This window comes from Melospiza georgiana, chromosome 6, assembly GCF_028018845.1.
Source record: "Melospiza georgiana isolate bMelGeo1 chromosome 6, bMelGeo1.pri, whole genome shotgun sequence".
Taxonomy (NCBI): domain Eukaryota; kingdom Metazoa; phylum Chordata; class Aves; order Passeriformes; family Passerellidae; genus Melospiza; species Melospiza georgiana.
In genome coordinates, this window is record NC_080435.1 from 34953119 (window position 1) to 34974329 (window position 21211).

A 21211-nucleotide genomic window follows, 5' to 3' on the forward strand; every position below is an offset into this window, starting at 1 on the left:
CTAAATCTATGGCACCGCTGAATCTGCTGAATTCACTGGTCATGTCTCACTGATGACTCTGTAACAGTAACAAACAAAATCAATAAATGTTTGAAATCTTTATCTATGAATTGTCTGGAGTTTTCATTGCCAGGAATTAATATGTTCTGTGGCTCTAGGAAGAATCTAAAATAATCCACAAGGTAGAAAGCAGAGAACATAGACTCAACCCCTGCTGATTATCACTAGGTACTTCCTGTTCTGGTGGAACTGTGCTCAGGAGAGTATAACTGACATAAAACCAATGGCCAGCTCACTGATGACCTTGCCTTACACAGTTTACAAAGAAAAGGAGAAAAGCCTATTTTTCCTGGTTACAATAATATAGAAGGGGAAGCATCCAAAACAAGAGGAGCTAATTAAGCGAGAAAGCAGCATGGAATATAAATTGACCAGGACTGCAGCCTAGGAATGAACAATAGTCTTGAAAACTGCATCTACTCAAATATGTGACTTTTAAATAATACATGTCTTCATTAATGAATTAACAGGTTTTTGAAAGGAATGTTTGATTTTCTTGACATGTTAAACCAATGAGTATAGAAAGATGGAGAACTTCACAGAAGGCTGCTGGGATGATGGGGTAGAGGATTTTATTTCTCCTCAGTTACAAAGGAGTTTGGAGGGGAAAGTGTCAGATGTGCCTCCACTCTGGGGAAACTGAGCATAGGAATTCAAGAGACCAGTCTTATTAGACAGTTGTGAGCTGGGGTGAGATTTGCAGATGGGGACAAAGGTACAACACTGGGTGTCATTGTGCTTAGTCTCCCACAATTCTTTAGAGGTTCCCCTGCTCTTGAGAATGAAAGCAGTGTATTTTCCAAAGCATTAATTTATACTTTTGCTATTCATTTGTAGTCCTACTGTCCCCAGCACTCTCTAAATAAACAATATAAAAAAATACCCTATATAGAGAAAAAAATTATTATCTATAGGGAGAGGATCTTTGTCACTTGATTTGACATTTTCACTGAGGGATGTAATCCTACTGCCTAACATTAGGCATCTAATATTAGTTTCTGATACCAGAAGCTCCTTCAGAGAATGAGAGCACTCAGATTCATTCTGGCTTGCCCTTTGGAAGGACATCTGTTGCCACACTGACTGTAGTGAGGTTGAAGACAACTGACCTCCTCACTGGGACACCCAAACGACTAAAGTTAGGTAAATGTGGATTCCTCCTTGAGGTTTCATAGCTTTGATAACATATAGAAATTTGTGGGTTTTGACACAGGCCTGATGACCCAGCATAACCAGAAGATTTAGGTTAGCCTTGCAAGGCTGTTTGAGAAAATTCACAAATTTTTTTACAAAATTTACAAAGTCCAAAATGCATTTGTCTCTCCTAATTGTCCCATCTTAGCACAAACCAAACTTTTGGCTTCCATCTGAAATCCAGTTCAGAAATGTTCCTATTTTCAGTCTATATATACGTAATAAAATTACATTCCTTTGTCCTTTTTTATCACTGTTTTGTAGCTTCAATTTCAATCCTTGTTATTTACAAAATTTGTTATTGGTACTTTTGTAAATTTTAAATTTTACGAGTTCTCGTCTTTGATCTTCCAAAGTAAAGGTATGCAGTAGGCATATTTATTTGAATGCAGCCATTGTCTGATCCTATTCAAGGTACTGCCATTACCTTTCCCACTCCCATTGTACATTCTAATTCAACTTCAAAAAGAATATTCAGTTTAACCTCTGCTTGAAGAAATGAAATGGAGATCACCTTGATATGAAAACAAAGGAGGTCATATTCAAACAGACTTCAATGGGACCTGCCTGGAAGTTTAAAGCACTCAAGTGGCAGGTGATGGATAATGAGCCCAGAAACAAAGCACAGTAACTTCCCTGGGGAGTCTGGTTATTTCCTCCTTAATTAGTTTACCAAATAGGGTAAATTAATTGCAAACCATTCTAAAGCATTACCAAACTGTTGACTTCCTTGAGCATGCAATTTTACCCTTGTAAAATTGCACACATTTCAAGAGATTCAACAGAGTACGCTGAGTTGGAAGGGACCGGTAAGGATCATCCCGGCCAACTCTTAAGTAAAAGGCCTTAATTTCGGGCCTGTGGATGGGACAGAGCGCTCAAACACGCTCAAGAGTCGGTGGCAACTGTTTGATATTAAAAAGAGTGTGGGGGTTTTCCACGTCAGATGGACGGGAAGCTGCGCTCTAGGTGATACATAAAATAGGAGTCCCCGTAAGCGTTAGAAAGCTGAGTGTGGCAGCAACGCGGTGCGCTGACAGGCGGCAGGGACGGAGCAGCAGTGCAGGAAGGAGCTGTGGCGGTGCAGGAGTGAGGGAGCTGCGGCGGTGCAGGGACGGAGCAGCAGTGCAGGGACGGAGCAGCAGGGCAGGAGGGAGCTGCGGTGCAGGAGTGAGGGACCTGTGGCAGTGCAGGGATGGAGCAGCAGTGCAGGAGGGGGCTGCGGTGCAGGAGTGAGGGACCTGCGGCGGTGCAGGGATGGAGCAGCAGTGCAGGAGGGGGCTGCAGTGCAGGAGGAGGGAGCTGCGGCGGTGCAGGGATGGAGCAGCAGTGCAGGAGGGAGCTGCGGCGGTGCGAGTCGAGCTGCAGCGGCACGGAGGGAGCAGCAGATGGCGCGGCCGCCGCCCGCCGCCCCGCGGCCGCTCCAGCCCTCCCGGCCCCGGAAGCGCTCCCGCCTCCGCTGCTCCCGGCCCGGAGGTCCCTCCCTCGGCCTGGCGGCGCCGGGGCACCGGGGCCTGTGCCGGGCGGCTCCAGCGGCGGCACCATGGCGGCGGCCGCGGCGACGGCGGCGTCCTCGGCCCCGCCGAAGAAGATCGTGGCGCCCACGGTGTCGCAGATCAACGCGGAGTACGTGACACAGGTAGGGCCGGCGGCGCCTCCGGGCCGCCTCTGCCGCGGCCGCGGCTCGAAGGGACATCCTGGCGGTGTTTAAATAGCCTTTGCAGGCCGTGGGTGACGGTGACAGGGTCTCGCTGGTCGCAGCTGGTGAGGGATGTACGCCTCTGTCCTGTACGAGAGGTGCTTCCCCCCGCGCTTCCGACCAGCGGGATTTACAAAGCAGCGCTGCCAAACGCACCCGTGCAATGCACTGCGCATCGCTGTAAGGCGTGCTTTAATGTGAGAAAAGCTGCCGAGAGTTCCTTGTTGGTTAAAGTTCTACGTGATTTCCTACAAGTCTTCTTTCTTCTTTTCTTTCTTCTTTTATTTATTTATTTTTTTATTTTTTTATCTGCTCTCCTTCCTCGTCCAGAGCATCAAGAAGCTTGAATAAAGTTGCACAGGAAGCTCTTGTCACCATTGCTCAGGAGTATTGGTGAAGTGATGGCTGCAGCAAAGAGCCTTACAATGCTACACTTTTCTATATCGCCTCTAGTTACTTGTCACATTCCTCAAGGAAGCATAATCACTAGCCCTTTGGCATTTGCAGTTCCTAAAAGTTTATGGCTTACTTTTGATGGATTTGTTAGACGTTAGTTAAGAATAGGAAATGTTTGTTAGATAGCAGCCTATGCATCTGAAATTTTTCCAAAGAATCGCATTTCTGTTGAAAGAGGTTTAGGCATAAAAGCCTATAAACAGCAGTGCTTATCAGCCTTAAATAAGCATGGCTGTTAAAAAACATGATTTTGTTACTTGTAGTTAGCATAAGCTGAAATTAAGCAAGATACTAGTGAAATAAAGTGTGGAGATGGGATATGTTGTAGAGATGTCGTGTCATTGACATGAAAATGTATGTATTTAACCTTTCTTTTTTTATCCTTGTGCAGTTAGCAAATAAATACTGGGCTCCACATGTGAAGAAAACATTGTCTTTTGATGTAAAGGTAATTACTCCTACTGGAATTTTGTTGGGGTCTGTAAAGGAATGAGGATCAACCAGTCTGTGATGTGCCAATATTTAGCGTTGCTTATTTTATATGAGACTATTAGGAGACTGCTTGGAAGGTCAGCTGTTGCTTGAGACAATGTAATTTGTTATGTATTTGTAGTTTATAAATGTAGGCACTACATTTACAGGAAGGTATGCTGTAGCATGCAGTTGATTTGTATTCTATTCAGTTTATTTTGGCCCGAAGTTATGAGGGCAAAAGACTTTCAAGCATCTCCTTAGAGGTGAAAAGATGCTTGAAGAGGTTCTACTTTTAGAAATCAAATGGGGATGAAAGATGCAGGTATTACTGAACTGTGTTCTTTCTAAAAGCTTCTTTGGTAAGCTTCCATCGGACAACTTTATTGCCATTCTGGTGGATATGTGCATTTTGAATGTTTAAAATTTGGCATAGTGTGTTAGGTTTTGTGTACTGCAGGGTACTTAAATGTTAAGTTTCTTTTCCTTGTGGATGTTTGCCAAAATCTCCGTTTAGCCTCAGTTTATTTTGTAGTATTTGTGATAGTTAGAACTGTAGATTGTTAGGATGTACATCAACATCTGAACAGCATCTCTGTGTCATGTGATGTCAAAATGTGCCAGACTATAAGTCAGTTACGACTTGTAGTGCAGGTTCTTTCATTATTGTTGGAAAAAATTTTTGAAAGTATTTTAATAGCTGTAAGCAGAGAGTATCTAATTCAGAGTAAAATGTCTTAATGCATTTTGAATCACATTTGTGGGTATATAAAAGTCTCTTAAATTTTTTTCCATAGGTCATTGAAGATGTTTATACAAAAGAAATTGTCAGGTCAAAGTAAGTAGACCAGTTGCTTTCTCTTATTTACTACCATTCCAACATTAACAATGTTGGAGTTGTTTCTAATGTTTGATAGAATACTTTCAAACTTGCCTATATGTTAAAAGCAGATGAAAATTACTCAAGTGCGTTTAAGTAATTTAACCATGATGGTATTTCAAAGTCTGAGTGTGGTAAGAGAGTTCCTAAGCCCATAAACCTTAAATGTGATGGTTGGAGTGAATATTTCAGACCCTTTCCCTGGTGGTCTGTTGTCTTTTATGTTGGTTTTGTTGTGGTAGTTATAGAAGGCTGATCTCTTCTTTTGCCACTAAGCAATGTAAAGAACAAAAACTGCTGCAGAGTGCACTGCCTCCACCTTCCTCCTCTGTTCTGGCTGCTCTTACAGCAGGGAAGGTGGTTTCAATGAATTGTACTGTTAGATGGGGGAGACAAATCCGAGATACCCTGCATTCTGCAGCTCTCTGTGCAGAAAAGAGGTGTAACTGTAGCTGGAGCTTTTTGGGGAAGATTGAGATCTGCAGAGAATTCTCTGTATTATTCCTGTATGAAAACAATCTAAGAATTTGTCATATGGAGTCAAAGCAAACTTCCATTGCCAGTCACTAAGAAGAAAACACCATTTTGAACAGATTAAATATATAATTGTAGTTTTCCAGGAGACGCTCTCATCCACAGGCAGTTTGTATCATCCAGGCTATTAGAAGTGGTGTTTTCATATTTAAAAGACCTACATGAATCTCTTTAAAATGTGAATTTAATTGCTTAATGAATCTCTATGAACTTGAGCATCTCCAGTGTTCCAGCAGTTGCTTCTGCCTTTAAGTGGTTGCTATTGCATGGAAATGTCAGGACAGAAGTAATTCCTGAGTGTTTCTACAAGTTTCCTTATATAATAAAATAAAGGAAAATATAGTCATTTTCCATGCAGCTGTGTATGGGAGGCTCTCTTTCCTGTGTTAATTGATTAATTTTTCCTTTTTAGGTTTGCCATTAGGAAGATAATGCTTCTTGAATTCAGGTGAGCTACTGGGAGGGAAATTTGGAGTTATATTTTCCTAGGAACCTGTAAAGGTGAGAAGCAAATGCAGGGCAGTTTGAAAGTAGTGTATTCGTTCATACTTTGTAAGGCCTTGAATTGTGAACTGAGGAAAATTAAGTGAGGAGACCTTAGTTTAAAGACGAAATAATTCCATAAATGTGACATCTCAGACTGTCTTATGATTCTCAATTTCTAGTGTAAGTGGAACACTGAGAAAGAGAGTATGAATGAAATAAGTGAAAAACTTGGGTCTGTAATTTGGAATGTATCATTAAGCCTTAAATCAGAACTCACTGAAATCAGAGAAGTTTTTGGATTATGTCTCTTAGTATGAGGTTAAAAATGGATTGTGCTGCAGCAGCATCATTAACGTTTTCTTGTCTTGAAAAAGAATGGAAGTCTGTTTAAACAGTGGTTCACAACTGCTTCAGACTTTCCTGGAAGAATTTACAGAGTATGTCTAAAAATATGTAGAAGAAATATTAGCAATATGTACTTAAAACCACATAATTTTATGTTCTATTTGGTTCTTATATCTCTCAAATCTTAAGAAAAAATATGAGATTTTTTTTTGTTTGAGATACATTATATGTTTCAGAAAGGCTCAAGTCTCTAAGTTAGTACCAGTAACTAAAGGACAAACTTCCCTTGGTTTTTTGCATCTTAATTAGAAAAAGTGTAGAAGAAAAAATGTCAGCTGTGGTTAAGGGTTTGACACTAACAAATGGCATGCAGTGGACTTCTGGAATTTGTATGTCAGCAGTAGAACAGGGTTAGAGGTTCCTGTCCTTTCTGTGAAAGTGTTAGTGTCATCAGTTACTGAGTCTAACAAGTTTTGCTTCAGTGACCTAGATGAGAGGTAACTTGAGGAACTGCTCACAAACTATGAAGATGGCTTTCGGGGGAAGAAGGGGAAAAAAAGCCTTGTGGATAACTGCTTTTTTAAATGAGTGACAGATTATGTGGGTGGCTGCAACTAATGAAATACTCTTTATCTCTTCACAGTCAGTACCTTGAAAATTACCTATGGATGAATTATTCTCCAGAGGTGTCCAGTAAGGCATATTTAATGTCAATCTGCTGTATGGTGAATGAGAAGTTCAGAGAGAATGTCCCTGCGTGGGAGGTAACTGATTTCAATTGCAGCTAGAATTGACTTTGATCTGCAAGTTGCAGCTTTTACAGTGTGCTCACTTACAGTGACAGAAGGTGGAAGAGCTTGTAGTGTTAAAAAGGAAATGGTGCCTCAGCTGGAATACCTCATGTGGTGTTCCAAATTTTGTGTTCTTTTTTGGAGAGGGGAATGGACAGGTGAAAAATTACTTGATTCCTTCTGCTGTGAAAGTCCTTGGTTCTGCTGTGAGATGCTGAACATTATAACCAGCATTTACTTTTTTGCCACTTGACAGAGGTTGGGTATTTACAGGGAAGTTCTTGTTCTGATATTGAAGGAAAAAGAAGGATTTCTATATCTGTATATTCAAGAAGGCACCACTGAAAGTCTAATGTATTATCCAATAACACCTTGCTTGAAACATGTGCATATTGGTTTCTACCTTTTTTTTGCTTTATTTTAAAATAATGTCTTACTCTTCTTTTGTGTATATTGTTTGGTTGGTTGTGTTTGTTTTTTTTTTTTTTTGGTAATAATAGGTTTAGAAATTATTTAATGTTTCTACAAACAATCCAGGTTTTACAGGCCACCTCAACAACAGAAGCCTAGTTATGCATGGCATTATTTCAGAAGCACACTGAGGTCAATGTGTGTGCCATTACTTGAGTGTTGGCAAAGCACAAAGGATTAATAACTTGCTCGTATATTATCTGTGTGCTTTTCTTCTTGCACACGTGCCAAAAGTAAAATGTCAGGTGCACATTATGTTCCAAGCAGCTTAGTTCAATTTATTTGGTACATGACTGCCCTTGTAAAGGAATGACTTTATCTTGGTGATTATTGAGTTTATCTTTTTCCTGCTCACGTAGCTCAGTGGAAGTTCCAGGACTATAATTAATCTCTGGTGGTTTTTATTTGCTGACTTTTTGCACATCACTTAAGGCTGCCATAGCTTTGGCCAAAACCTACCATTTATCTTCTAGCTGGGAGATGTTAGAGTATTTCTGTGCAGTCACGAGGTGAACATCCCCACAAAGCTTCACCTGTGCTTCTTGTTTAGTTTGTCCTGTGCATCACCTGTTAGACTATGCAGAAGGTATTAGGGGGAGGATCCCTTGTCAGAAGGATATCATTAGTCTGTTTTGCTTGTGCTGCCTAGTTAGAATAAATGAAAATGAAAAAAAATAATCCCTTCTTTTATAGATTTAAATGGATTTAGAGAATTTCTGCTATGTTATGTGGATGAAGATTGAAATTATTTCTATCAACCTGACTCAAATTTACCTTCCTCTTCTATTCCTAGACATTCAAAAAAAGGCCAGAACATTTTCCTTTCTTTTTCAAACGCATACTGGAAGCATCGCTGGTTGAAAATGAGAGTGAGTACTCTCTGCATGAACAGACAGTCCTGCTGCTTTTCCTTGATCACTGCTTCAATAGTTTGGTATGTTAAAAGTAAATGTAAATATTTCCAGTGTGTTTATGCTGTTTTGTGTTTGTAGCAGTTTAGTTTGAGCAATTTCTTCTTACAAGACAGGTGAAGCAAAATTCTGATTTAATGAAAACACAGTACCAGAGGGCTTTTACCCTCTGTTTTGACTCTGACTCATCTCTCTCTACACATTTGCTTTTCTCTGGTATAAGGTCATAGATGAGACTTGCAACTGAAGGATTGGCAGTTAGACAATTATAAAACAGGATTTAATATAAATTTTTGTATTAAAAACGGTACTGTAAAATTTATGTATTTATTTTTGAAAAGATGCTTCACATTTAAAACCGATTAGTTACTACTGTGCTCTCTTTAGTTTGCCTAAGAAATAGCACAAAAATTATTTCCCTTAATTATTGAGAAAGACAGTGAGGCTTTTTTCACTTTTGAAACCAGGTTTAGATAAAATTTTTATCTGCAGTTCTCCTGAGTTAGTTTTAAGAAAGCATTAGACCAACTTGTGTTCTCAATCTGTGGTTAAAACAGAGTTAAAGATCCTAAGTAGCAAGCAGGAAGAACACTTTACCTGTTATATGTAGCAGTGCTCTCTAACCTCTCTTGCTGCTGGGCTTTTTCCTTACTTATAGTTCATGTGGGATGTATTATCCAAAATCAGTGTCTGCACAAATAAAATTGTCTCTCAGACAAAACAACATAGAAAGTGTATTAGTTGATTTTGGGATTAGGAATGATTTTGGGAGCCAGTAGCCATCTTGAATTTTATGTGTATAGTTTATTGAGATAGTGTTTTTCTGTAGTGGCCACAATGGTAAAATGCATCTTCACTTTACATAGTTTGATGGTGACTACAGAATCCTTCTTGTAGAGCATATTTCTAGTAAAACATCATAGGGAAACTGTTGAAAATGTTCCTGTGGAAGCACACTGTTATTAGAAGCTGCCCTTCTTTGTGAAAGGCAGAATGGAATAGTCACAGTAGGGTTTTTAGTGAAGAGCACTGAAGTTTTAAGTTTCAGAATGCTGAGAATGGAGTATTTGTCCATGAAGACGTACTTAACATGCTAATTGAAATTTTTCAGTAGCTCAGGAAAGAAGGAAAACTTTGTGGATCCAGATCATAGGCATAGTTGGAGAGAGCACGTTTGAACTGACATGGAGAAAATGGTTTGTTTCAGACAATGGGAAGAGTGTAGAAGTGAGAGAAACTTGATAAATTAAGGGCTCCAGGAGACAAAGAACAGCTTAAAAACAAGTAGAGAAAGCACGGTGGGTGAGTTCAGGAATAAGAAATGCTGGGAGAAGGAACATCAGTTCTCAGCAGCTTTTGTCCTAAAAGTACTTGCAGGGATGGGGCCCATGGTGAAGTGTTAAGAACTGACAGACTCCATGAAAAGAACCTAAAGTACAGAGGTGTCTCTGGGTAGGGTTATAGTGCAGGTTCCTCTTAGGAAGTTGTGAAATCTGATAAAACAATATAAATGTTTTTGTCAGATTTGTACATAGATGTATTTTGTAAGACAGGCATATCAGAAAACATAAGAATGTTCTAAAATTTTTTACCATCTGTGACTTTCTAACAGGAAGTGGATTTGATCAGAGGACAGGTGCAGCAGCTGATTTCCTTACCCATGTGGATGGCTCTACAACCTGTAAGCATAACACTGTTAACTGGCAGAGCAGTTTTAGGCAGTGTCCAAATCCTGCACAGTGAATTCTCATGTTGAGGAACTCTAATATTTACAGCATTGCTGTGGAATTACATTTTTGTCTGCTTTGCTAAATCCTTTTTGGTTTTTTGTTGTAAATTTCCATGTAATAATGTTTTTTATGAAATTTTTCAGAAAACTGAGCTTTGTTGTTTATAGCTTCTTCAAGCTATAATTTGTAGACAAGGCCATGAGGTCACAGGGAGGCAGTTGAGTTGACATCTAGTCATGGCTGGACTCTCTAGCATTATTTCCTTTTTGTTTCACAGTGATACTTAGTGAGAGTAGACAGAGACAGTTCTTTATTTCAGTCTGTTATATATTTTTTCCTTTTTTTTTTTAATAAAAAGACTGGACTGTATTTTTATCTCATGAAAACAAGGTTCCTTGGTGACTGAATATCACTTTAACATTACAGAATCGATTGGAACAAGAGTTGAAAAAGACACCAAAACTAAGAAAATTCTGGAATCTAATTAAGAAAAATGATGCAAAAATGGATGAAGAGTCAAGAATGCAGTATGTACAGAAGCCTTTTTTCCTTAATGCATTCATTGTGTTTCAGCTAAAATAAATTGTTTCAATGAAAAAGGTGGTTTTTGAATACCTATGGCCAATGAGAATTCAGCATACATGGTCTCCTGGAAGCTGTTCTGTTTTTCAGTAGTTTTTATGCAAAATACTGTTACAGAACTTTATATTTTATTTGGTCAGTGAATTTGTGATTTCAAATCTTAAAACTAAAGGATGAAGGCACAAAAGAATATTCATGTAACTTCTCACTTTTTTTCACAACCTTTAGCAAGTGTTTCACTCTTAGGTATATATAGCTTATGCAAGAATTTCAGTAATGTGTGTCTATCTCACCAAAATTAAATGTTCCAATGCTTTGTGCTAAGGTGTAGGAGGGGACTGACTTCTCCTTGACACATAAGAAGCATAGGTTGTTAACCAGTTTCTGTGCCCAAAAATGTAGGCTGCTAATCTGTCTTCCTGAGTGCAGAGAGAAAAGTTTTCATCTAAACAGTTTAGGTGTGTTTCAAAGCAGCCTACTATCAGTATAATAATTTTGAGGCAGCTAACTTTGTATTTGTGAAAGCTACAATATCCTTCCAGTCTGCATTTAAGGAGTATTAATTATTTTGTCTTATGTCCAATTTTAGAGCATATCGAGAGAGAAGATTTCTTTCACAGCTCATTCAGAAATTCATTTCTGTTTTAAAGTCCATACCTGTCTCAGGTAACTGTGTTTCTTATGTTACTTTGTTATCTGGTAATCTGTTTGAAAATCTTTTTGTGTTGCTGAAGCAACTAGTCCTTAGGGTAGAAGCCTGAGGTTGGGGACCTTATTCAGATGAGCCTTGTAGTGGGCACTATGCCTGTCTGCATGGATTTCATATCAAAATGAATATGCAAATCTGTATAAACTTTAAAAATTAAACAGTAAAAAGCTACTTTAAACCTCCTTCTATTCAGTATGTATTTAGTAAAAACAATATTTCTGGGAACTGATATTCTTTACTGTGTGCTTAGAGCCTTAAAGCATTTCATACTTACTTAAGTACCTTATTAAATAGATGGTATAAATGGATATCATAAGGCTCTGTCTGTTCATACTGTTGATTTACAGTAAGAACAAAAGCCTAAGTGAAGTGAAATTCTGTAAGATTTGACTGCTCTTGAGTCATTGTGACAAGCAAAATTATCTCCTTGCCTGATTTAGAAAGGAAAAGTGTTTGTGGAGGAAGGTGTTAGCCTTTTAACAGAAAAGGGTTATTATGCTCTAAGCACAGCACAATTTGGGTGAAATCAGTTCCCAGAGTTTTCCTTTCTCTGTTAAACTCTTAGCAAACTTCAGCTCTTACCTAAGCTGTAAATTTTGTAATGTGGCTTCCTCAGAAAGGATACTTATCCATTCTGATTTCCTAATTATACTAAACCTGTTTTAGATGTACTTCAACATTTCTTTGGAGGCTGTAAGAGTTGGAAAGTCATCAAGGGAGATGTGGTGTGTTTTGACATGATTCTAAAGGCTCCTTAGGAGTCACCTCTGAGTACCTTTGAATATGGTCAAGGCCTCTTGCACACATCTTGTTTGCAGCTTTTAAAAATGTATTTTTGAGTACCTGGCATTAAAAGTTGTTAACAAGCATAATGGGCAAGTGTTACCTTGTGGAAGTGAGCATTTTTGCTTGTTATTCCAGGTTTTTCAAAGCAGATAAAATCACTCCTGAAATTCTGGTTCTGTTACTCTTTCATTGTTAACCAGAAGAATTTTTAATATAAGGATTGTTTTAAAAAGAGAATAATATTTTAATTAGCTTTTAACAAGATTAAAATTAATACTTTTATATTTGTAGCATTTATTTAGTTTTTAAGGAATTGTTCAAGTGTAAGTATATTGTGATATGGATCAATTTAAACTTTGTAAAATTTTTTTGTCTAGGTCCTATTTCTATGGACAAAGTTCATTATTGTGAGCGGTTTATTGAACTCATGCTAGACCTTGAGGTAAGTTTTTAAATGGATTCAGCCAGTGTCCAGGTGTACTTTTCTAGGGTTAAAGTGCATAAAGTAATTATTACAACCTTTTTCCAAATAGGAGGTGATTATGTCACAGCTGTGCATGTGGTTGTTTAAAAGTGATTTAAAAGTGATTTTCCATCTGTAAATTAGAGGTTGTAGCATTGCATCCATACTGGGAGCTGACCAGCAATGTTGATAAGCCAGCAGACAAAACTAGGATCCTAAAATGCTTAATGAAGAGGATTTAATTGGAATAGAGGTAATAATACTGGCCATTTCTGAAAATGTGTAATGCTTTAATTGGTAGGAATAATTCAGAATTATTCTTCCCCCAGTGCATAACAGGTCACTTAAAGTCTCTTTTGTGTTGTTGGGTTAAATCCCAGAAAGCAGCAGTAGTCTGAAATGCAAACTATTCCTGTTTGGCTAGACTTCATTATTTAGAAGTACCAGGTCTGGGGATCTGCAGTTTATTAGAGTCATAAGGCACGGAGCAAGGTTTTGTGAAGTTTTCAGCAGATACCAAGGAAGTGAGACAGTTTTAAGCACCACAGTACCAGTATTAAAATGCATTCATTTGCAATTTTTTGCATGAGTAATTATTTTAGAGTAACTTCAGATTCAGAAGGCGCTGTGAAATAAAACAAGCATTTTCTGAAACAGTGTCACAGGGAACTTTAAAATGCTTTTGTGGTGAATTTCTGCAGGCTCACTCTGTTAAATCACTGAAGTAGTCTGTTCTTGTAGTTGTAATAGATTGAATAATTTAAATTAGATCTTGCTGTCTTATGTATGTAATATACTCTGGTAAGAGAAAACGTGTTGGAAAGTGAACTAAAGTCTGACCTAAAATGCTTAGAAGCATTTCTAAGATTGGTTCCCTCTAGGTATTATAGAAAGATCAGAATTCAGACAGGTTTAGAAAGTCTGTTCAAGTGACTGTAACAAGCAAATGAGAAATTATCTGTAAATTCAAGTCTTTTTGCCTTTGTAGCATGTGGGCTACATGGGCCCTTTTTACTTGGCTTTTTTCAGAATATTACTGTTTCATATTACAGTGTATATGCTGCATATCAAAACTGGTGATTTGATAATTTGAAAGTAATAATTCAGTGGAGAGTTCTTAAGGTTTTATGAGTTTGTTTTCATCATTATTGTACAAGGCAACCAACATTTTCTATTACAGATTTTTTTTATTTTTTTCATCTCAGTTCTAAACATCATACTGATGGCTTTCTGGCTTTCTAAATTCAGTCTGCAGAGAACAGCTCATTTTTCACTTAAATTGTTGTGGTCTTCTGTATGCTGTTCAACATTTGCTACATATAGCAGCTTAATCTATTTATTATTTCTTTATTGAAAAGATCTCTATTTGTGTTGTTATTAAAGATTTGAAAAACAGTTGAGTATTTTGCAAAGAAGGGAAGATACCCTATCATATTTAGAAGAAGCAGTTGGCAATTTTAAAGACCTCAAGCTTAAAATTAATTTAGTTAGTGTAGAAAACAGACATTTAAAACAATGCTGAAGCAGTTTGACTTATCATTTTTAGCACACAATCATTCTGTAGACATTTAGTAGTAGAATAATTGCTTTATTTAATTTACTTTTTGACTGGCAGGATGACTGCTCACTCATGGCAAGTTCATGCCATGCTCCCTGTTATATAAAGGACTGTTCATAGCAGCTTACCTGCATCAACCCAGTGTCTTGGCATACATAACTGCTGCTTTAATACCTTTGTGAGGGTATTAGATATGCAAATAACTGCAGCAAGCTGTCTTAATATGCCTTCTTGCAATGGAAAATCCTGAGAAGCCAGGACGTCTTACTTTTTGAGGAGCTGCTTGTATTAACATGATGTTATTTACCACAGGCTTTGCTCCCCACACGGCGCTGGTTTAATACAGTGTTGGATGACTCCCATCTTGTTGTTCACTGTTACCTGTCTAGTCTTGCTAAAAGAGAAAAAGAGGGTCATCTCTTCTGCCAGGTGAGATACAATGTTCTTGAAAATAACTTTTTCATTCCCTTTGTTTCTGAATGCTGCAGTTGGTTTCTTTTTTTTTTTTTTAATAGGCTTTTGTTTGATACAAACTACATCTTTATTTAAATCTTTCACACAGTATTTTTTCTTACCTGTACCTATGTGTGTAACTACTCACATAACTTTTCATGGAATCACAGAGTGGCTTGGAACAAACCTTAAAGATCATCCACTTCCAATGCTCCTGCCATGGACAGGTTCCACTAGATCAGGTTACTCAGAGTCCCATCAAACCTGGCCATGAACACCTCCAGGGATGGGGCATCTGTGGGCACCCAGTTCCAGTGCTTCACCATCCGCACAGTGAAAAGTTTTATCCTGCTGCTGTCTAATCTAAACCCACCCTCCTTCAGTATAAGGCCATTCCCTCTTGTCCTATGACTACATGTTCAGTGAAAAGTCCTTCTCCATCCTTGTAGTTCCCTTTAGATACTGTAAAGGAAGCTATAGGGTCTCCCTGGAGCCTTCTCCAGGCTGAACAGTCTCGACTCTCAGGCTGTTGTTACAGAAGAGGTGCTTCAGCCCTATAGTAAACTCCTCCGGACATTTTCCAACAAGGTTTTTTAGTGTTGGAGACCCCAGAGCTGGACACAGTACTGCAGGTGGGGTCTCACCAGAGCAAAGTAATATTTCTGCTTCTGATTTTGAGTTCTTAAAAGTACAAGCTAGAAAGCAGTGCAGCTTCTGGCATGCTTTACCACACACATAGCAGAAGATGTCACCACTGCATCTTCTCTCGTTCATTTTGACTTCACCCTGTTTTGCACTGCAGCTGTTTTTCACTTCTGTCCTTCAGTTTACTCACTCATAGCTAGTACATTGTTTTTTATATGGCAGGGTCTGAAGATCTGTCCCCTTTCCTGCATCTCAGCTGCTTTTCCTGCTGCTTGCTGTCCCCCATCTCTGCCACTTCTTCGTTTTTGCTGAGGGTCAGTATTGATGGTACACAAAGGCAGCAGCATATCTGAATTATTTTCTTCCCCCAAGTTAAATAATCCTGTTGGAAGGTCAGATGAACTTCAGAGCTGCCATCAGAGAGGGCAGAAAGGCACAAGGCCTCTCCCTTTTGGTAACAGGAAGCTATACGTTGGGTTCAATGACAGCCTCTGGCTAGATCACCTTACTGGATGAGTTTCAATTTCAAGCCCTAGTATATCAAGAAACCATATTGCTTGTGGACTATACTGAAATTTTGATGGCTTGCAGATGAGATACCTAACCAAAACTGTTTTGTGCATCAGCCAAGTATAAAATTCAGATACTATTCCCAGTTCTTCTAGAACTTTGAGGAGCTCTTGTTTGTGCATTTGCCCTCTTGAACTGTGGTTTTGTTTGTCGTGTTTGTGGGGTGTCTCTTATTGTTAATCCACTAATTTATATTGATGATGTCTCAGCTTTTAGATATGCTCAAATTCTACACTGGCTTTGAAATCAATGATCAGACTGGAAATGCTTTGACAGAGAATGAGATGACTACAATTCACTATGACAGAATTACTTCTCTGCAGGTAAGTAGAGGATGAAGTGCTTATGAGAGACAGAGGATTTGGTTTTGCTGTTGTAGTCTAATTTGCATTTGGGATAGGCAGGCGGTTATTTCCCAAATCAAACCCTTTATTTTCCCTCTTGAGTTACAGGAATAACTTTAGCTTGGCTGTCTGTAGCAGTTGAAGATGTGTAGTGGTGGATGAGACTATGACTAATTAACATGCTCTAGCAAAACATCAGCATTTTTGACCTTGTGTTACCAGAATGAACTGTTCCTGTTGAGTCTGTTAAGAAGGGAAAGCAGAATGCTGTAGGATCCTGTGGTGATGCAGTAGGTGGCAGCATTTCCTCAAGATCAGTGTGCACATAGGGGTCCCTTGTACAAATTCACTCACACTTTTTAGAATTGTTTGCATCAGTTTTAACAGAACAATTCTAGGAAACATGGTTAAGTTAAACTTGTTCCTGGCTTTTCTTAGTTGCTTGCAAAGCTGTGTATCTGCATCCTTATGTTTTATTTTAATGACAACAAATGGTGGTATAAGGGTGAAATAAGGAAGATAGTGTGTCAGAAGTAGAGGAGTAACAAATAGATGGCCTTAAGAAAAATGGAGATTCAATCTGACTTGTATTTCTATCCTGGTGGGGTCCATAGAGTGGGTCATGTTATGAACCAGAAGAAACTGTACTTTTTACTAAGTATTTAAACTGTTACTAAATAATTTCATTAATACGCTTACATCCACTTTCCATGCATGGATCTTTTGCAGAGAGCAGCGTTTGCACATTTCCCAGAATTATACGACTTTGCACTCTCAAATGTAGCTGCAGTAGATACTCGTGATGCACTGGTGAAGTTATTTGGACCTCTTAGGTAAGTTAGCAAATTGAAATTGAAGTTCTTGATTCTCAGTGTGATTAAATTTAACAAATTTCCAGCCTTTTTTCTTCTGACTTCTCATGTGCATAGCCAGTAGTTAACGTCTAACTTGTTTAGTTTATTTTTTTTACTCTGTTCAGTAGAAGAACTACAGCAGAAATCATGAAAGCATGCCACTGTATTAACTGTACTGCATTGTAAATGCTGTGAGTAAAAGGATAGCAGTATGTATTTTGACAAAGGCAGTGTATGCTTTGTTGCTTGCTTCTGTGTCAGGTCTTGAAATAATACAAAAATATCCACCCCTTGCCATGTTATCGTGGGTGAGGGGTTCAGCTTACACCTTATACACAAACCTCACTTAAAAGCCTGACCCGTAATTGTTTAGCTCTGGTGGAATCAGACGGCTGGAGTTGTCTTTCCGGAAAAGGCAGCTGCAGTAAGTGAGTGCTGTCCCTGGTTTCAGTGTGACAGAGGCTTCTTGTTTTCCTTTCGCCGTGCAGCTCCAACGTTCTCCACCAGGTGGCGTCGTACCTGTGCCTGCTGCCGCCGCTGGCCGAGGGGCAGGACACGAGCCACGAGAAGGAGTTCCTGCTGGAATTGCTGGTAAAAACATGAATAATGCTCCTTGCGCTTCTTCTATTCAAAACTCAAGGCATAGCTACATCCAGCAGCTGCACTGCAGTAAAGTAGTCGTTTAGAATGTTTTCTGAGCCACCTGTGAGCCACAGCAGTGTTGTTGCAGTAATTGGAATGTTAAGATGGGGTTTAAAACTATATAAATTAAGTATTCGAAAATGCCTATTCATAAATATAGTTTCCATGAGAAACTATATTTATGTGTTTTTTAGGTCAATAAGCAGAGCCTTGGAAACAGTTTTGAGTTCTTCTGAAAAAGTTTTTTTCCCATTTAAAAACAAAAAGATCTGCTAAAGTAGATCTAGATATTCAGTATCTATTTGGGCCCCAAACCAATTTCAAATATTGTTTGATGCACATCATGGTTTTTTGGATATTCAAGGTGTAGCAATACTATTGTAGGCTTCTAATTGGATACCAGAATACCGTAGCTGTTTTTTGAAATCTCATTCATGAGTTTGTTTCGTGGTTGGTTTTTTTTAAAATAGTTCATGTGGTTTTCTACGGTATTGAAGGTAATGATATGCCTATGGCTGCCATGGAAAGATATTTGTTCAGATAATATATTATAGTATTGGATAGACTTTTTTTGTGTTCCAAAGAGGAAACAAAGACTAACTGTTACTGAATGAGTAGTATTAGTTAGGTACCAACCATATTTTTAATGGAAAGTAAAGTAAGTTTTATTTGAAGTTGATTCTCTGCTGAGCCTTGATTGAGTATTTTCAATTCTGTTGTGCCATTTTTGGTCTGCTGAATACCCAAAGGATTGTTTGATTCTTGTACTATGACCAGTAGTTGGACTATGTCTTTGTTCATCTTCTGATGTCACTGTTTGCATTTAGTTATATTAAAATATTTAATTAGAAAAATATTGATGGAGAAAACTCAAGTAACCCCCTTATGAATTATTGTCTGTTTCAAAAGTATCTTTATTTTTCCTTTTTGACTCAGAGATTTGAAATGCTTCCTTTCTTTAGGTTTCCCGTCATGAGCGACGAATATCTCAAATTCAGCAGCTCAACCAGATGCCTCTCTATCCCACAGAGAAGATTATTTGGGATGAAAATATTGTGCCCACTGAATATTACTCTGGAGAAGGTATGATTAGTAGTTCAGTAAATGCTGCAATTAAAAAAAGGAATTCTGATGTGTTCTGTTTATTCTGTCGAAGAAACTTACACACAGTACTTTGGCATCTTCCAGTATCTTAGAGTAAGATCAGGGGGTATCACAGGTTGTTGTGATGCTCTGAACCATTCAGGTTCTAAATGCAGGTCAGAGCAGCTCTACTGCCATTCATCCTGTTCTGGGTGGTTGACTTCTGTGGGCTGTGGGCTTATGTTTGATCAGCCAAATATATTTATGGCAATATGGGTTACAGAGGGGGAGGGAGGGGAGGGCAGGAGGAGAAGGCAGGTCATCACTGTGACTTTTTAATAGTGCATTAAAGAAATTTTGTTAATGATGAGGTGTAATTTGTCAAGTAACACTGGTTGCTAGTGGAAACATTTCCTCCTGTGGTGAACCCTTTTGGAATTATGGTATTGATGGTGCTGTCGTGAAGTATTTCTTTTGCTATCAGACTGTTACAAGTATTTTTTTTCTATTTTGCTTCTCTTGGTTTAGTTTACACTTTCTCTTTTTCATCTCCATGTGTTCTCTTGTCCTGGTTTCAAACAAAACAGTGTTGGTTTTGTGGTCTTACAAAGGTTTTTTTGTGTTCTTAAAAGTAATTAAATAAATTTGGTCTGCAATTTACGTAAGAGTAATTTAACCCAAGAATGTTAGGAGTATTGTTTCTATTTCCTTTTAGAAATGAGGGAAGAAGAACGTCTCTTAGATGAACACTGTGCAGCCTTAAAGAGATGTTGCTTCACACCTTGCCCTTTGTGCATATAACTAGCTTAACAGGACAGGGTTTCTTACTTGGTGTTGGGAAATGTGTTAAAGTATTTTATCACCATCAGACTTTCCACAATATAAATTACTGTGCTCTGCTGCCTTTCTTCATTGCTGTTGTTTCTCAGTGCATGTGAAAGTCAGTGTGTAGTACCTATACCAGAGAAAGGTTTCAACAATGATATTGCAAGTTTCATAAGCAAGATGCTTTCAGAGGTCTTAAACATAGATAACAAATTGTAATAGTAGTCCAGTAATGTTAGATGAGTAACTTATAGGAATTAAAATTATGGAAAATTTTCATCGAAGACTATCCTAAAACAATGGAAAAAGCTTTAGAACCTGTCTATGAGTTCTAATACTTCTTGTGTAGTAGGATCTAATCTTCCTCTGTTTTTCTTTCTCATTTAAAAAACAAAGCAGTAATATACACTTTAGAGATGTGTGTTAAAATTTGATTTTGTGACTTAAAGCTTTTTTTGTACATTAATGGTTTTTATGGCATCTAATAAACATAAGGCATGGGAATAGGGAAATTGTTGGATGGTTTTTATTATTTTATTAGCCTTTTTCATAATTTTTTAATGCTAACTTAATTGTTGCACTTCTAAAGACCATTACTTTGTTGTGCATTTGATTTTCCTAAACTTCATTTTGTTGTCTGAATACACTGATGGATTTAATATTTAAGTAGTTCACTGTATTAGTGCTAGAAGGATGAAAATTCGTTCAATCTTGTACAGGATCTTTTAGAGAGAACCTGAAAAGTACATGCTTTTTAGAGGTGTGTATTGATAAAAGGGGTGGTTTTTAGAATCTCCAAGGATAACTGCGATGGCAGATGTACAGTAAAGTGTGTGTCTATGTATGAATTCATAGAAACAGTGTATCAATTAATTTTTTTTTTGTTTGTCCATCATCCCTGAAATCCTTAGGCTGTCTTGCACTTCCCAAGTTGAATCTACAGTTCCTGACTCTCCATGACTACCTGCTGAGGAACTTCAATCTTTTCCGCTTGGAGTCCACCTATGAGATCAGGCAGGACATTGAAGACAGTGTCAGTAGGATGAAGCCATGGTAATATTTATTAACTGGCGCAAGCCAGTCAGTTCCCTTCTAATCAAAGTGTGTTTAGGAATCAAAAACTGATACTGTGTGTATACTAAGTACATAGTAACAAATGTGTTAAAATTATTACATAAATAGTGTGGTTTGTACTTACTCCTTCCATAAGGTGTTACCATGCCAAGGGTTGATATTTTAGGGGTTTGTGGCTATGTATCCCTGCAGGTGTGTTAAAGGCAGCATGCTGGGTGCTAACAAAAAGCCTTAGTTGTGTTAAGATGGGCGAGTTAATTTTCCATGGCTGACTTGACAAAATAGGCAAACGTCATAAACTCCTCTGTTTGGGGGGGGATGTTACTGAGTATTCTTGAATTTGCTATCTGCCACATTTTAATCTTCTTTTGGTTTAAAGGGTTTATTTGGTGTGATGTCTTTTATACTCAGTACTTGGCTTTTTGTTACCTTTCCTTTATCTTCTGTCTCTGTGAGTTTTTTGAATAATGCTAGCATAACTTGCTTTTGTTTTTTGAAATATAAGTCATGTTATGCTTCGATTCTAAAATGCAGGATTGCATGAATCTAATTCAGTAGCACATAAAGTTAAGAATTCTATATTTTTCTTAAAAGT

The 21211-nt window shown here is 38.1% G+C and overlaps 1 protein-coding gene across 1 annotated transcript in view; it reads left to right on the forward strand.

The window, feature by feature from the left end:
• Positions 1-2779: 2779 nt before the first annotated feature.
• The window catches only part of AQR (aquarius intron-binding spliceosomal factor), a 46969-nt gene continuing 28537 nt past the window's right edge, over positions 2780-21211 (forward strand). Inside the window, exons 1-16 of the mRNA XM_058025994.1 lie at positions 2780-2893; positions 3801-3857; positions 4678-4718; positions 5707-5742; positions 6769-6889; positions 8181-8321; positions 9911-9979; positions 10455-10555; positions 11200-11276; positions 12483-12547; positions 14439-14555; positions 16004-16117; positions 16868-16971; positions 17481-17583; positions 18597-18717; positions 20454-20595. Coding sequence (XP_057881977.1) covers positions 2798-2893; positions 3801-3857; positions 4678-4718; positions 5707-5742; positions 6769-6889; positions 8181-8321; positions 9911-9979; positions 10455-10555; positions 11200-11276; positions 12483-12547; positions 14439-14555; positions 16004-16117; positions 16868-16971; positions 17481-17583; positions 18597-18717; positions 20454-20595 — 1505 coding nt within the window. The 5' untranslated portion in view covers positions 2780-2797. The remainder of the gene's footprint in view (positions 2894-3800; positions 3858-4677; positions 4719-5706; positions 5743-6768; positions 6890-8180; positions 8322-9910; positions 9980-10454; positions 10556-11199; positions 11277-12482; positions 12548-14438; positions 14556-16003; positions 16118-16867; positions 16972-17480; positions 17584-18596; positions 18718-20453; positions 20596-21211) is intronic.